This window comes from Lipophrys pholis (assembly GCF_963383615.2).
Source record: "Lipophrys pholis genome assembly, chromosome: 5".
Taxonomy (NCBI): domain Eukaryota; kingdom Metazoa; phylum Chordata; class Actinopteri; order Blenniiformes; family Blenniidae; genus Lipophrys; species Lipophrys pholis.
The window spans coordinates 2,516,839-2,534,668 of NC_137628.1; the positions used below are offsets into that span (position 1 = coordinate 2,516,839).

Consider the following 17,830-nt stretch of genomic DNA (forward strand, 5'->3'; position numbering starts at 1 on the left):
GTCTTCTACCGCTTCCCTCCCGGTCCTATCTGGTTCGTTCCCGGTCCTCTCCGGCCGTCCCGGGGACTCCAGTCCGCGTTTTGCGGCCTTCCGCCAGCGTGCCGCTCGCAGCCCGGAGCTGGTTTTCACTCAGCTCCTGTCCTGATATCACTCCGCTGGCATGGTGGAGAAGCGGACCTGATTATTGTGATGGTGGCAGGCGGCAGCCGCTGACTACAGACTTCCGCCGCTGCTTCCATATCCGCGTTTTGCGCCGTGTGGGCCGTCGCTCGGCTCTGCCTCGCTCCAGCGGACTAACCGAGCACCGAGGAGCGTCTTCCTCCCGCCGCAAACTCAACAACATCTTTCGAACCAAAACCATATGAGATGCAAGTTCAGAGGGAAACTCCGGAGCCCGCTCGGTTTAGGCTGCAAAACTTTTTCTCGGAGGACGAGGCGGTGATCCGGAGCGCGGAGCGCGGCCGCTGCTCCAGTGCGGGACGGGGTGAGGGTGTATGACCGCCGGGTGGCTGCAGACACCCGCCCCGCTGTGTGGTTCTTCCGGAGGAGTTGTCGTGAAGCGGCGCGGCGGCTGTATGTCGAGGTCTTCCCCCTGAGAAGCAGCAGGAGAAGCGGTCAGTCGGGCTATGACCGCCCGGCTCGCAGCCCTTTAAACCTCCCGGCCGTTGCAGCTCTTCAGCGGCCGAACCCTCCGCTGCCCGCCGCTCTGGGACCTTCCTCCCCCGGGGAGCGAGCGACAGAGAGGACACCGGTTCTCGGAGGTGGAGGTGGCCGGAGGAAGGTGGAGGAGGCGGCCGGCGACTTGGGGAGAAAAGTTCCTCCAAAATAGCCGCCCCTCGGCGCCGTGATGGGGGACTTCGCCTCCCCCGCTGCCGGACCCAACGGCAGTATCTGCATCAACAACAGCATGAACCCGGCCGGCGGCAGCGTGGTGCCCGCCGGGGCGGTGGGCATCCCTAAGCACAGCACGGTGGTGGAGCGGCTCCGGCAGCGGATCGAGGGCTGCCGGCGGCACCACGTCACCTGCGAGAGCCGCTACCAGCAGGCGCACGCCGAGCAGCTGGAGCTGGAGCGGCGGGAGACGGTGAGCCTGTACCAGCGGAGCCTGGAGCAGAGAGCCAAGAAGTCCGCCGGGGGAGGAGGCAGCAAGCAGCCGCAGAGCAAGCAGCCGGAGCCGGACTCTGCGTCCTCCACGGAGCAGAGGACCAACACGCTCATCGCGGTAAGCAGACCCGCTTCGTTCCCCTCGTTTTCACGTGCGGGGAAAAAAAAAAAAAACACGCCGCATGCACAACTTGTTGAGAACACACTTTTAAACACATTGCAAACTTGTGCTTTTGTTGACATCCACATGCCCCCCCCCCCCCCCCCCCACCCCTACCCCCCACCCCCCAACCCCCCCCCCCCCCCCCCCCCCCCGCTGCCCTGAAGGGGCTACAAGTCTGCAGCAGCCCCCTGACAGCAGCTGCTCAAAGTTTGGTCTGAAGAGCTGCAGATTGGAAACTTAATTTCTCAACTTTTTCATGGCTGCTTGATTCTTTTTATTTTTTTTTTTTGCATAACTAGAGAACTTCTCCTTTTGCTGCTCCTTTGTGTTGTTATGAGTGGAGATTGTTCTGCAAGACGTCCAGGCAGCGTTGCAACACTGCTTCTCTCAGCAGCAGCAGCAGAACCTGCGTCGGTCCTCTCAGTGCTGCAAACACCTGAACAACCACCTCCACACACTCCCAGAGCATTTAGCCCGCTGCAGGTCAGATCCTTCATAACTACCATGTGGAGCGTCACACAGGGGAACATCTGCATGTTGCATGTGAGGACCATGCCTCTGTACTGTACTGTCCTGTACTGTACTGTCCTGTACTGTACTGTACTGTACTGTATTGTACTGTCAGTGGGTTTAGGGGAATGCTACTGTGATTTCCTGTTGGTAGGGGGCAGTGGTCACGTATGGAGGGAGTGTAGAGGATCTCGGTGTGGAGTCCTCATGCTGGAGAGCCGCTCAGATCTGTGGAGGTGTTGTACATGCATGCATGAGGGAAACAGAGACAGACATTGTCAAAGTCCCCCCCCCCCCCCCCCCCCCCCCCCACCACCAGAACTTCTCCTGTGGACAAGCTCCGGTTTCCTTTTAGAAAAGACCAAAGGATACATGTCGGGGAATGTCAACATTGTTTTCCCTTTTGTTGCTGCAGCCAGCTCAGTTCCTCCCTTTTTGAAATGCAAAATCAGAGCGTCTTTTAATTTCGGTCGTTATTTAAGAGCCACGGGAGCCCGAGCGGCTCCGGCTGCAGAGCGGCAGAGATTTTTTTAATAGTGGAGGAGCTCCCGGCGGCCCTTGTGGACATTAAACCGAACCGCCCATTAGATGGCCGGCAACAAATGCTCTGAGAATGCAGCGATTACTGCTTAAAGACACAGCGGCATCCCCCTCTGCTGCTCCGTCACCCTTCCTCTCGCCGACTGGCAACCACCTTGTCGTGCAAACACACCCAGCTGCTCGCCGCTTGCCTTTCTCTCGGCCACATTGTGAGTTCTCGAAGGAGACGAGCGGAGTCTGCCGTCCGTCTCAGGGTTTTTTATTTTATTTCGTCCTGCAGCTAGATGGCTGTATGTAGTCGCTTCAGAAGCGGCGTTCTAGGAAAGCCGAGCGTGATGTCGACGTGACGAATCTGTAGGATCTGCTGCCGCTGCAGGTTCACCTCCCAATACGCTGGTTTCGTGATTCAGCCTGGACGTGTAAAGTTCTCAGTTCTGTCACCAGATTAAGGAGCGAGAGCAACGCTCCCCTGGCGCCCACACAGATTGACGAAATGGGTTTTTCCGGGACTGTTGGGAGCTCGTACCGGGACTCTGCGGGTCCTGCAGAGTGAAACTCTCTCGCATGTTCGTGTTGTGGCGTCCCCTCCGCCTCGGTCTCAGTGTTTCTCAGACACACCCACGTCAGAGAGCGGGGACAAGCCTGTAATTATGGAAAGTGTGTGTTTGTGTTTATAAGCCGACTATTGGTGAGAGAGGAGGAGGAGGAGGAGGACGAGAGGGGGGGAGAGGTTTCTGGCTTTTCCCACCGTCGTTTGGCGAGTCGAGCGTCGCAGGTAGAAGAAGCGACTCCTCCCGAGCGTGATCACCGCCGAGCAGAGAGTCGTTCCCGGGACGGACACTTGTGAAGCGATGGTGACGGAGGCGCCTGCTTCCTCGGCGGCTTCGCGTTGCACAAACATCAGGGCAGTGAAAAGCTTATTTACATATTGAAAAGTTCTGTTCTTCAGCTTGGATGGTAGAAAAACAACTGAAACACTCATTTCCTCTGGTAAAGCTGATAATTATTGTGTTTTGGACGTAAAGTTTCTTCAGCTCCACTGGTCACACCGTCACACCGTCACACCGTCACAATCAAGTTCGAAACAAACGGCGAACTTTTTTTATCCAACAGTGTTGGCTTAATGACCTCGACTTTAGTTTTTGCCTGGAGCAACAAGTTCGTGTGTCCTGAACCCAGAGTTGACAGTGGCAGCGTGGCTTGGTTGGTAGAGCGGGCGTCTCCCAGTCGGGAGGTTGCAGGTTCAATTCCCATCTCTGCCTACCGAAGTGTCCTCAGGCAAGACACTGAACCCCCAAACTTGCCTCCAATGGTGTGTGACTGTGATGAACCATGTTCAGCAGCTTTGGGGCTGCTGACATTTACTCCGAGTCAATTGTCAGACTGAAGAAGACAGAAATGAGTCCAAACACTCGTGTGATAAAGTTCTGACAGCAGAATCAAACCACCAAGTTTGACCTTCAGCCAATCAGATCGCTGCACACTGAATATTTTTTTTAAAGCGACTCCAATTTCTTTCTTTTGTTTTAGTGCAAAATTGGTCGAGTACGCTTAGAGCCGGTTTACAGTGAGAACAAAACGTTTACAGCGTTGTGGGTGTTTCGTTCACACGACGGCGGCGCTCGGAGCCACTGAACAATCCACAAGGTTACTGAAGCTCCTGGTCCCGCTCACGACGGTCGTCGTCACTAGTAGTTCTGCACATGCTCAGTAGAGACAATCAGAACAATGTTTCCTCCAGAAGTGTCATGACTCCCAGTCCAGATTCTCTTGGGACTTGGTACTTTTATTTTGACGGTCACTTTAATAACAATCCAACTTGGTCGTCTGTCCACTACAATGTCCCTGTCCTCCTGTAGTGGATTGTTCTCTGGTGCATGTGTGTGTGGTTTCATTACAGAAACAAACAACAGCGCCAACTAGTGGACCAACATGAAAAATACATTGTTTTCCGTGTCTCTCACGTTTCTGTGTGAAGGGACATCGTTTTAAAAATGTTTAAAAACTTTTCACAGCAGTCATCGGTTTCATTCCCTTCCTGCTCGACCCCCCCAGGTCCTGCAGGTTCACGTACCGCTCAGTCAAACCCACCCGGGAAACATGCAAATCCTCGTTTTTAACCCTCCTATCAAGAGGAAACCTGGATTTACTTTCTGATTTTCTACTCCTTTCTCCTTTTAATAGTCGGATATTGAACGTTGAGCTCCACCTTCCCTCTTTCCGGTAGTTTTTAAATGTTCTTAACGTCCTGCGTGGTGTGGGACTCATGGCGATGAGAACGAGACCTCCCAGTTTGTGAAACGTGAAGTGGTTCTGTGAAGCTGGTCGGGACATTTGACCTGAGACACTGTCCCTCTCTGTAGGTCTGCTGAGTGATTCCATGTTTTTTTTTTTTTTGGTTGAATTGCTTCTTGCTAATTGACTTTCTCTGCTTAAACTGCTTGTTTGGGATCATATTTGATAGTAAATGAACTCTTCTGGAGCGTCTATCGCTTTAATCTTTACCTAAAGGCCCATAAAGACGTCACGCCATGTGTGACTAAGCTACTACTCGTAAAATAATTGTCAGGCTAATTTATAGTGAGAATGACGGTTCGCCGCGGTCCCGGGGTGCAGCAGATTATCCAGCGTTTGCGTCGGCAGTCTGATATGTGCAGTCAGCAGGTACTCGAGTACTCGGGCTGGTCGGGTTATAAATCGTCCAACTGTCCATGTTGGACGATTGAACAAAGTGTGTGTCTCCTGGTTGTGTGGCCACAAGGAAATGGAACGAAGGCGGCGGTGCCAGTGTACGGCTTGGTAATGTGAAGGCACCGGTCAGAACGTATATCTGGATCAGCTATAGAGCATCTTCCTCCTCTAACAACCAGAAGATAGAGCACCTTCCTCTTCTAACAACCAGAGTATAGAGCATCTTCCCCCTCTAACATCCAGATTATAGAGCATCGTCCTCCTCGCACATCCAGATTATAGAGCATCGTCCCTCTCTAACATCCAGAGTATAGAGCATCTTCCTCCTCTAACAACCAGAGTATAGAGCATCTTCCTCCTCTAACAACCAGAATATAGAGCATCTTCCCCATCCAACATCGAGAGTATAGAGCATCGTCCTCCTCGCACATCCAGATTATAGAGCATCTTCCCAGCTAACATCCAGATTAGAGAGCATCTTCCTCCTCGCACATCCAGATTATAGGGCGTCTTCCCCCTCTAACATCCAGAGTATAGAGCATCTTCCTCGTCTAACATCCAGATTATAAAGCATCTTCCTTCTGGCACATCCAGATTATGGAGCATCTTCCCCCTCTAACATCCAGAGTATAGAGAATCTTCCTCCTCTAACACCCAGAGTATTGAGCATCTTCCTCCTCTAACATCCAGAGTATAGAGCATCTTCCTCGTCTAACATCCAGATTATAAAGCATCTTCCTTCTGGCACATCCAGATTATGGAGAATCTTCCTCCTCTAACATCCAGAGTATAGAGCATCTTCCTCCTCTAACATCCAGAGTATAGAGCATCTTCCCTCTCTAACATCCAGAGTATTGAGCATCTATTCTGTTTAGTAACTTGTGCAGCACTGCCAGGTCTTTAGACGGTGTTAGAATGTGACATTTACAGGCGATAACCTTCAGGTCGCAGGGAGAACATGCAGACTCCACATAGACCGGCGACGGCACCGACCACTGCTCCACCGTGCCGCCCGTCACTCCTCCGGCTCCACGTCCGAGTTCGAGGTTTCCGGTCGCGTGTGTGTTTGTGTGTGATTGTGTGTGAGGAACAGCATGTGTTGCTTTCATTCCGTCTGGCTTCATTGCGCAGAGGGAAACATGTTGCTGTCTCATTAATTTATTAGATCCTCTCTCTCAGGCTGGAAGCAGTGGCGAGGTCGGTCTGGCGGAGTGATGTGGAGCTCTGTTCAAAACTTTGTTTGTTTATTAGCTGTGTGTGCGTTGTGAACGGTAAATAATGATTTCACGACATAAGCTAAAGACACACACACACACACACACACACACACACACACACACACACACACACACACACACACACACACACACACACACACACACACACACACGGTGCTCGACCTCCACTGGGACCAAACTTACACACATGCCTGCAGCTATAGCGTCTATTAACTCTTTTGACATCACATCTCTCCCCACTAGAACGCGGATCGTTCTCTACTGCGTGTGTGTGTGTGTGGTTTCCTCACGGAAACACAATACGGCACCAACTAGTGGCCCAACATGAAAACTACATTCTTTTCGGGGTTTCTGCTGTTTCCATGGAAACGGACATCGTTTTCAAAACGTTGCCATTTAAACGTGGCGCTTCTCTCACACAAAAACGTGAAAATGAGACCGTAGACACGTAACATTTGCCCATACGTAACTCAACACACGGTATATGTATGGTTAATTCTCTACATACAACATACATATATACATATATAGCATAACTAAACGTCTACGTACATACACTTATAAATACAACACATATATGCACATGCATAGCTAGATATTTCCATACATACAAAACCACCGACAGTGTGTGCCAAAGGCAGCCAGTCTCCTCCAACATTCGCACATCTTTTACAAATAATATCAGTTCGTGTACAAAACCTTGTATCCCCCCAAAAAAACCCTCACTTCTTTGCCAACAAACAGTGTGTCTGAGTTTAGAGTTAATTGTTTACTGCCGTTGTGGAGCGGTTATATTCTAGTTTACTGTGTTTTTAGTTATTTTTTTCTGAACTCTAATGGAGGTTAAAGGAGCAAACGGGTAACCAGACGTCACTACTGGTGATCCCTGATCAAACCCCATCTGCTCAGGTCGCATCGGAAAGAGGAGCCCATGTAGAGCTGGTTCTGGTCCCACATGCGGATCGATTTGACCCCCGATGAGAAGAATCCAGCCAGCGAGAGGAGAAGATGGCCGACTGATGTTAAAAGTCTTATGCCTGTGTGTGTGTTTTCACTGCATTGTCTACCCAGAGTGAACTCTGACGGCGCACTGGGAGCAGGTTTGAGCTGATTCATTACACGACGGCAGTCCCACCCGTTGAAACGAGTGTTTTGTTTCCCGTCGTAACGTAAAAATCATCGGCTGAAGTCTGCAAATGAAGATTGACCCTAACGGATCCGACACCTGTTTGGGCTGAAAGTAGACGTCTGGTTTTGGCGGCATCCGAGCGTTTTGAGCGCTGCTGGAGACGACGGAACATGTCGGCGAGAGTGGCGGCCCATCATGTTTTCGACGGCGTCTTCTTGGCGAGGTCCCAGAGACGGAAGCGGCTGGGCGGTCGCCAGGATCCGACCTCGCGACCTTCCTCTGCTGCAGGCACGTGTCTCCTGCCCGGCGGGCCCCGTCGTCGTTCAGAAAGCAGAACCGTGTTTTTTTTTTTTTTTCTCCTCTTTCCTTGACCAAACATCCCGTCAGATCCGATTACCGAGTTGCTAACAAGTTTACAGCTGCGGGGCCGAGGTGCGTGGCGAGGCGCTCGTTAGTTCCACCCAAACACAGCGGCTCGGGACAGTCTGTCTTCAGCTCGCTCTCTGGCATCCACCTCGTGAAGGAATGTCTCACACACACACGCACACACACACACACACACACACACACACACACACACACACACACACACACTGTGGCGGCATTAGCTGCCAGACTCGCTAACCATTAGGCAGATGGAACAGAAATCAAGCTACTGTGTGGGACTTCGTGTTTGAACCATAAACTCACCAGACCCCAACACTTCTCTGGTTTCAGCGTTAGCACGCCGCTAATGTAGTGTTGATGGTCTTTGGTAGCTATAGCATTGTTAAAGTCAGCTGGGACTCTTGCCCGGCTGCTATATTTAAACCCGGCGCGGGATCGACGCTCACGCACTCCCGCCGTGTGTGTGTGTGTGTGTGTGTGACGTGGAAACACACTCGTGACGTCACACACATGCTGTTTTTGACTCATTTCACGCCAATTTGACCGACTCCCTCTGTTCCCCATGGAGCTCTGCCCTTTACGTCCCTCGTGCACGACATTCAAAATCTCTTTCCTTTTTGTTTTTGCTTCTTCTCACCCTCGTCCCCGAGTCCCTACACACACACACACGCACACACGCACACGCACACACTCACACACTCACACGCACACACACACACACACACGCACACTCTGGATGTTTTTGATTTGGGGCGGCTGCAGCCACATTCCCTTCCTCCCACACTTGTTCATATGTTCTGCAGGAACACACACACACACACACACACACACACACACACACACACACACACACACACACACACACACACACACACACACACACACACTCTCTTGGCCAAAAGCCTTGAATAAGTGAGGGAGCAGTTCTTTTCCTTCAGATCTCTACACAACTCTGGAACATTTCATTACCTACAATGAGCAGTTTTCAAATAAAATCTCAAAAACCATTTCTTCCTCTTAAAAACAGGATAATTTGCATAATCACACCTCCACGCTGGGCAATTTTTTTTTAAACAAGCTTTACACCTCTGCATTGTATTTACCTGCTTCACTCGCCTCCCTCCTATTAAAGGCTTCTCTGGAGACTTTATTGCTCGACAATCGAGGACATTTCCACCTTCTCACCGTCTGCAGCTGCTCAGTTGAGCTGCTGCGAGAATCGCTCGGCTTCTCTCCTGCAGTTCATTTTCCCTCCGCCGTCGTTGTGATGTCTGGCATCATGAACGGATAGATGAATGGATGAAAGAGCGCGGGGTGGCATGTGACGGAGGCCTTTCAGATCCGCTCCGTCAGAGTTGCGTTCATCCTTGATCAGACCCACCTGCTTGTTGTCTGCCGCTGCTGCAGAAAAACGCAATGAGACTTTCTCTCTGCGAAGCACTCGAGTGAAAATAAATGAGTTTTTGTTGTCTCGCACGGTGATTACCTTAATGAGGCAGCCATGAAATGTCCAGCGGCCACGTTTAGACAGCAGCGTTCCAAGTGACTACACCTTGTCGAGAGTACCCGACATTCCGATGTACAGATGACGAACTGGATGCTGTTAGAAGTAGACTGCAGAGTAGGTCAACTATCGAACTACCAATATGGACGATATTTCTAGAATACGGACTTGGAGTCACGTCACTACGCGATGTTTGTTACTCATGCATGAGCAGAAGAACTATTTACTGTGGCGGCGGTGCACATGTGCAGTCACAGGCTCGGTAGCCTCCTGCTCTCTCTGGGCGTCAAAGCAAAGTTCCACCTTTGGAGCCGGTTTTGAAAAACTTGCCGGTTGCAGTGGATTCGAGCGCCGGCGTCGTGTAAACCCGACCCCACAGAAGCAAAGGACGGTTTGCAGTCGCAGGACGACTGTGGACTCACGTCCAGGTCACTCACCCGACACACAGCATTTTCAAATGAAAACACAAAACCCTCATTGCGGTTCGATCTTCCGTTGACACGACAGCCGTGCTCGGCACCACTGAGAACACACGTTTTTGTAAACGACTCAAGAGGTTTGTGGGAACGCTCCGTCTCTGCTTAGATGGTGTCGTGGAGTCGTGACACTCTGGAGGCCGCCATTGTTGTTGTTGTTGTCCATCTACTGAGCATGTGCAGAACAACTATTTACCTCGGCCGCGGCGCGCAGGACCAGTAGCAGCATTTCTGCCTCAGACAAAGTCGGAGTGTTTTCAAAAAGTTGTTTTCAGTGTCACCGAGCACTGTTGTCGTGTGGAGAGACCCCAAGACTTAACGAAAGTTTTACATTTTCACTTGGAAATGAGGTCTGTCGTCTTTGTGCAGCTCTAATAAACACTACAACTTGAGTAATATCTGATAACATTGGGTAATATCTAATAATAAAGCGTTGGACTGAAGGTAAACTGACTCACTGCTGCCACCTAAAGGGAAACTTTACCTAAACCACCTTCAAATCAAAGTGAGGATGTTTTCACAGTTGAATTCAGCTGCTTTTTGTTTTTCTGTTCAACAGTTTGACAGCTTCTCTTCTCCCCGTGCTTCCCCGTTTTACAACCCGTGTGTTAACGGTTTCACCGTGAAGCAGCAGAAGTGGCAGTGTGGCTGAGTAAACAGACGAACCCCGGAAGGACTCGCGTCCCTCTGGTGCTGCTGCTTATCTCCCCGGCGGTGTGTTTGCCGATGCCGTCCCTTTTGTTTGAACTCTGTCTGAAGGCTGCCGGCTCGCTCCTCTGCACACTCCAGTTAGTGTCGTATTAGAGGAGCCTCTGAATGGCAGTTTAGAGTTTGCATTATTGATGGCAGAATGCTCGGGAGCCATCTTTGTTCCTCTCACCCCTCGCACGCTGGCACAAACAGTAACACGGTGAAATATGGATGAGGTGGTCATCAGAGACGCCCCCCGGTCCAGTTTGTGGGATAATGAGCTGACCGGATTCAGCAGAGGGAATCCAAAGCTCCGTGCTCCACGTGTTTAATTCATGGTGTGTGGTGGGCTTCCCCCCTGGGGGGGGGGCGCCGATGAGGATCCCGGCATCATGTTTTCTTTTTAAATCCAACATTATCCCAATAAAGGAGTAATAAATAAATAGATTCCAGTCAGCGTAACAGAAGCCCTGCTTTTCATTCCCAACAACCATTAAACATCAGTGTACGTTGTGTCCGGCGGTCTGGGGGCTTCTTTAACCAGCCACCAGTTTCCCTTTGAGAGTCTGGAGAAAGACCGGTCTGGACTTTCTTATCCAGTATGGAAGAGTGTAAAGTGAAGCCGTTTCCTCTCCTGGGTTAATAAAGTGTTAAAATATGAGTGCATGAGAAGTTTTCAGTTCGACTCTGACATGTTGACGTAAGCCTGCGAACACTGAGCAGAGCAGCTAAATTAAAACCAGTCTCCGGCCAGGACCTTGTTAATTGTGGTTTTTCTTTTCTGCTCGGATACCAACACTTTGTGGGGTAAGTGACCTCCAGTGAGGAAACTACTCTGGGTTTATTTTATTTTTTAAATAACATGCATCCTGGACTCGACCACCCGCCGTCAGAGAGCCTTAATTCCCAGCGAGTGTTAGGCTGGGATTACAACAGGGAGCGTGCGCAGAATGCATGGACACGAGGACGAGAGTGAAGACTTGAGTGTTTCCTGGATTCACAGCTGAAGGTAACTGCAGCTCGACTTATTGACGGGAGACGACAGGCAAAGTGTTGATCTGCAGACGATGGGAACTCCTGGCACGGACTGAATGAATGGATCCCACACCGGCTTTTAATTAAAACATTTTCCTTCCAGATGGTGAACCAAATCCTGAACTCAGCGAAAATCACCTCAGAACCCGTTTACCCGGCGACGATTTCAAGTGAAAATGCATCGTTAAACACACGATCCATGTTGGAAATGAAGGGAGGCATGATGGTCCTTATATTTGCATGTTGTACCCATTCCTGGGTTCTTCACATGGATTGAGGGAGGAAGCTGGAAACCATGTGAAGTCTTTGCTGACTCTCTTTGGGTCTTTCTGTTGGGTTGTGACTGTCGTGCTTTCACTGTGTGTTAGCTTGGAAGTGGACACAGAAGATGTTTGTGTGTCAGAAAAAGTTATTTTATTTTTAAATACGTATTTTACTTGTTTTGTGGTGTAAGATTTCCTATTGAAGTTCAGTCTGAACAGGACCAGATGTTTTGAAGTAGTTCAGAGATCTTCTGGTACAATTCTGACGTTACCGTCCGTGTAACAACGTTGGTAGTTTATCGGGCTGCACAATATCAGGTGTGATATTAAGAAGGTCGTTGAGTATTGTGGTGACGATATGATTCTTATGCAGATGATGTTCATGTCTTTGTGCTTCAGGTTAACAATCCGATGGGTTAAATACAGAGAAGGTTGTTTTCCCTACAGAGATTAATGTACTTTGCTTTCTTTTTTGTTTTCTTTGAGATTTGTTCTTCCAAATAACAGTGCTCTTTCTCTTGCCTCTAATTTACACCAATTGTAACTAGCCCCTTTTTGTTTTTTCACACAATCTGCAGCAGGTCTTCAGTTGATCGGCCAAACGTGCACAGGTTATTGAGACATAATTCATTGGAGGTCTAAGAGCCGTTGGAGACATGCATGTATACACATTGGCATCGCAAAAGGGATGAATTCACAATAGATTGTGCAGGAAATAACAAAGAGTGGGTATTTTTATGCAGACAAATAAGAAATAAACAGATTTTTTTGCTTGAGATATTATTGAAAATTCAGATTTCTTTGATTAAAATCTGTGTTTTTTTTCTTTTGTGATGGTTAAAGAAGCAGCCGGTTTGAAAACCGCAGAGCAAATATCGCCTCGTCTTTGACCTTCCCGTTTGTGGTTTGTCTGTTTAAACTTGACTGGGGTCAGTTGGGATCACTATTACCCCCCCCCCCCCCCCCCCTCTTATTGTGCCACTAAATCACTTGTCCCTCTTGTGTTTGGGCCCTCCTACCTTGTTTAGTTTAAATAACATCCAACGTTGACCTCTGCTAATTCCCGGCTGCGATCCTTGTCATGTTTTCCTTTCTGCTCCATCTTCTCTCGTCCTACCTCCGTGTGACCTTTCCGTTCTCCTCCTTGTAATCTGCCCTCCCCTTCTTTCCTTTCCTCTGCTCCCCATCACTCAGACCGCTCCGTCCATCCCTCCCTCCACCCCGTCGCTCCTCGCCTCCGATGATCCGCGGTTCAGTCTCGGCTAGCAGGCTTAGTGTGCTAAAGCTCTCCCGGCGCAGGTCGGTGGCGGCGAGAAATCCTGTGCTAAGAGGGAATTACCCACCACACACACACACACACACACACACACACACACACACACACACACACACACACACACACACACACACACACACACACACACACACACACACACACACACACACACACACACAAACTTAACCCGCTGATTCTTCATGCTCAAAGCGTTTGTCTGTTTCCACCGTTAACGTTGGAACCTGCTATCATCCACCTCGCTCTTCTTTTGTTAGATGACATTTGTTGTTCTTTCGAGGGCCGGCCAGATCCCCCGCACCTTCCTATTGAGCCAGCGTCATGAATTTTTTATGTGTGTGTGTGTGTGTGTGTGTGTGTGTGTGTGTGTGTGTGTGTGTGTGTGTGTGTGTGTGTGTGTGTGTGTGTGTGTGTGTGTGTGTGTGTGTGTGTGTGTGTGTGTGTGTGTGTGTGTGTGAGAGAGACAAGGGGGCTCAGCTGCATCAATAGCCATTAGTGCAGCAGCTGGGGTAATTGTGCCACAGTGGCTGCAGTGCAGGAGGAGAAAAGGGGGGAAAAACACATAATCTGATCAAACTGCAGAGGGCAATAAGGAGGAAGAAGATGGAGCGAGGACTCCGCGGGGCAGAGCGACGGAGGATATTAACCGTGCTGGTGGTTGCTATGCTGCGTTCTGATAACCGCTTCGGGTGATTTCAGGCTGGAGGTTCAACAGATGTGTGTCAGAATGTGAATGTGAGGACGATTGTTATGTGAAAACACACCGAGGCTCAGGTTAGACTTTGTTTGCTTCGCACTGGAACAGTTGGTAATCTGGGGTCTGGGCCCCCGTTTGGAGGGTCACCAGAGGTCAGAAAGTGGGATCGGGCCTGTCTGAGGTTGGGAAAAGTGTTAATTGACCATAATAAGACACTTGAAAGAATAATTAATGAATAATGAAAGAACAACGTGCTCTAAACATTAACAATGGTAGAACACAGACGTTCTAGTGGACAGACGACCAAGATGGATTGTTATCATGGTGACTGTCAAAATAAAAGTACCAAGTCTCGGGAGAATATTACCTGGGAGTCGTGACACGACGGAGGAAACATTGTTCTGATTGTCTCTACTGAGCATGTGTACAACTACTAGTTACTACGGAGTCTGAGCGTTTTCAAAAAGTTGTGGCTCCAAGCACCATTGTTTTATCAACAGGCTCAGAAAATACAACAGAATGTTTGTTTTCACCGTCTCAATGCATTCGTTTAAACGGGACGGGAAACTTTTCAAAAGTAGCTTTTGACGAGACTGAAATTTGTTAATTTTAACCTAAAATTGCCAAACGTTTTAGTCATGAACTCAGATTTCTCAAATACTTCATCTCCTCAAGGATTATTACAGCTTTCACTTTAAACGACGTGTAAAGTGACTTTTTTCAGGTGAAGAATCCTCAAGATACAAAATTTGCTAGCTTTCCTTTGTGTGAAGTTGAAAATAAAACAAAGTTTTAGTGTGATAAAAGCTGCCATGTCTCTTATTTCCAGTTGGATTTGTCGCAGCCTGGTGCCACATGTGTTAATCCTGAAAGTGCAGCTTGTTTTTTTTGACTTCTTCTCTGGAAAGAAATGGGAGCAGATCAGTCACAACACTGCCGCCTTGTGGCCAAAGGAAAATAATTTTTCTTTGAGTCGATACTACAGTTGATGAAACGGTAACGTTAAAAAAGTAGCTCTGTGTTTGGGTTGCACATAAGTTTTTCAGATGATATTTTGCTGGATGTTTTGGCCCACTGGCCTAATGTTTGACTCTTCTGGCCGTCATCATACCATACTGTATAAACCTATAACTTCTGTCCTGGGAAATGTTGAAAGTTCAAGACTAATTGACTTTTAAACAAAAGTTTAGCACGCCACTCCAGCCCCCGATGATTAATTTAAGCCCTTTTTTTTTTTTTTTTTAGCAGCTGATGTAACCAAGGAATCGTTTGCTTCTGTATTTAAGATGTGTGATCCCAAATTGTGGTAAATATAAACTGCGGCTCAAATGAGTTTGTGTGAGTTTAATGCCCGTGTTTGTCCAGCGACTAGAGGTCGGCTGGATGTAATGTGAGTACAGTTTACTCCAGCAGGTGGAAATGTTTGTAAAAGCTGCGAAACTGGCTGGACAGTTTACCTGGAGAACAGCAGCAGGCGTGACGTGGGGATCCAGACGTCTCTTTTCTCTGCCGTTGTTTTGGTGGGAGCTTTGTTTGGCGGGGCCCAGTTCTCCGTCAGCAGCCTGCCTCTACCTCACTTCCTGAATGCAATCCTAAAATAACCACCACACACGATCGCAGGCGAGGAAACATGCCAGCTGCTCTTTTCAAAAGCACGCTCGCTTTCTGCCCCCTCTCCCGCTGGACGCCTATTAACTGCCATTTCATCCACCATGACGCTACTTTAACACGCCGTCGGGCACGGGGTGTGAAACTTCGGCCCGTTTGAAAGTATTCAGAGAAAGTTTGGACAAAGATTTTAATGGACGTTATTGACAAAGTGTAAAATGTTTCTTTGCGACGGGGGTGGGCTCGTCGGGGATGTTGGACACGAGAGCAAATGAAATGAATCCAAACTTAAAGCTTCTGGAATGAAGAGCAAAGAGAGTGAAAAACCAAAATGTTTTACCGGACACTGCTCCAGTAATCATGCGGTTTTTACTGGACCGAAGTAAAGCTTGAGGTTTATGGTGATATAAAGTTTATTGACGTCAAAACAGATGTGAAAACATAATGTGAAAAAAGCAAAAATTCACCACAATAAACACTAAATACTTCAGCAGTCAACAACTTATCTGACTATAATTCCCAAATGGCTCTGAAACCTTGTCATAATGTGAAAAAAGAACAAAGAAATCACAATAACACACACTGGAACCGGAAATCACCGCCGAGTCATGTGACGTGACATCACCATTCAAAATGGCGGCGCCCATCGATATGAAAGACTGGGAGGTGATTCTTGGCTTTTTCAGAGTGATAAATAATGAAAAATTCGGACATGAGACCAGTTTTAAGAGGATATTAACTGGACCGGGGGCATTTTTATCGGTAATGGCCGACGTATTTCGCCGTCACTGCAGTGTGAATGTTTAAATCAGAAATAGATTCAACCAGAGGTGTCAAACACATTTTAGTTCTGTGGCCTCGTAAAGTCCAGTTTCATCCTGAGTGGGTCGAACCGGTAAAATAGTCCCATAATAACCTTTAAATTTCAACTTTACAGTTTTTCTTTGTTGCATTGCCGAGTAAATGTGATGAAAATGTCTATTTCTGTTTTTAAACTCAACAATTAGTGCAGAAAATTACTCCAGTCTCAACATGAAGCCAATTTTAATGAAACTTTTGAGGTATAAAATAAAGTAAAAAGTCCAGAAAACGTCTCCTCTAGCTGTTGCATTCTGGGTGTTTTTACGTCGCGAGTTTGATACCAACCAGGTCTCTACTTTCATGGCAGCATCACGAGATCTCAGCTGGGGTCTCAGTATTGGTCTGTGTCGCTACACTTAAGAAATTTATTAGATAAAATCAATGTTTTCTTTGAAAGTTTGACCGTTTACTTGGTGGTTCTGCCGGCCGGCCGGCTCTGGCCCACAGGTCAACAACTAATTTATGTCCGTGGATCTACTTGACAACAATATATTTAATTTTCAGTAAAACATTGAAAATGAACTTGGAGTGAGTTTAAAGTTAATTTCCTGAGTTTTACTCTAAATTCACGGGAGGTGTCCTCGCCGCTTCACTTTTCACTTAATGCCGGAGAAGTAAGTTTAGTCACTATGCAATGAGATCGATTGGATCCGATATAATCAAGCAGAAGGGGGATAAGTTGACCACAGAGACGGCGTATTCCTCCCAGCAATGTGCCTACATTCACCCTCCTGAAATATAAACCGCTTTCTTTGCGTGCTGTCACAGATTTAATATTTACAATATGTCACAATTAACAAAAAGACCAGAAAATCATCTGAAATGTCACAAAACACAAATATATAAAAAAAAAAAAACGGGCTTAAAACTAACTCGGACAAATCTATTTAGAAATACAGTGAAATGTCACTTTGTTGACTTTACTGAGTTGATTTATGATCTGGTTATAAATTCTTGTTGGGGCTCAGGCTGACATGCTAAGATTAAGATGGTATCTTGAACCTGCTGCTGCTTTACTTCTATCACCGTGAAGACTGGAAGCAGCTGGCTTGGCTCCGGCCAAACAATCTGTGCCAGTTTTTCAGACATGGAATTAAATCTGTTTTTATTATTTAAGTGTTATCATTTTAAGGTATACAATCAAAGGAACTGATGAGACTACATATATTTGTTTGTTCTCCAAACCGGCTGTCTTTGGTTCGGTCACCGGAGGATTTCAACAACCTGTCAGAGGTTTGAACCTCATCTGAAAGCAGCGGAGCGTCTTGTGGTGTTTTATGCACATCCGATGTTTCAAAGTGGAGCTTCAGCATTAGCAGGTTTAACGGGTCGTTACTTTAAAGGAGAACTGAGAAAGTTTTCAGCGTCCAGACGTTCATGTAGAGGAACATTTCCAGGCCTCGTTTATACTGCAACGTTTTGAAAACCGTGTCCTTTTCCACGGAAACGGCAGAAAAGAATGTAGTTTTCATGTCGGGCCACTAGTTGGTGCTGTTGTTTGTTTTTGTAATGAAACCACACACACACACACACGCAGCAGAGAACAATCTGCTCTAAACATTAACAATGGGAGAACAGGGACATTCTGGTGGACAGACGACCAAGTTGGATTGTTGTTACAGTGACTGTCAAAATAAAAG

General features: G+C 47.9%; 1 protein-coding gene across 1 annotated transcript in view; it reads left to right on the top strand.

Moving 5' to 3' along the window:
- Positions 1 to 441: 441 nt before the first annotated feature.
- maml3 (mastermind-like transcriptional coactivator 3) overlaps positions 442 to 17,830 on the top strand; it is a gene marked incomplete at its 3' end in the record, with an annotated part of 143,661 nt that continues 126,272 nt past the window's right edge. Inside the window, exon 1 of the mRNA XM_080462800.1 lies at positions 442 to 1,222. Within this exon, the coding sequence (XP_080318926.1) occupies positions 848 to 1,222 (375 nt within the window). The 5' untranslated portion in view covers positions 442 to 847. The remainder of the gene's footprint in view (positions 1,223 to 17,830) is intronic.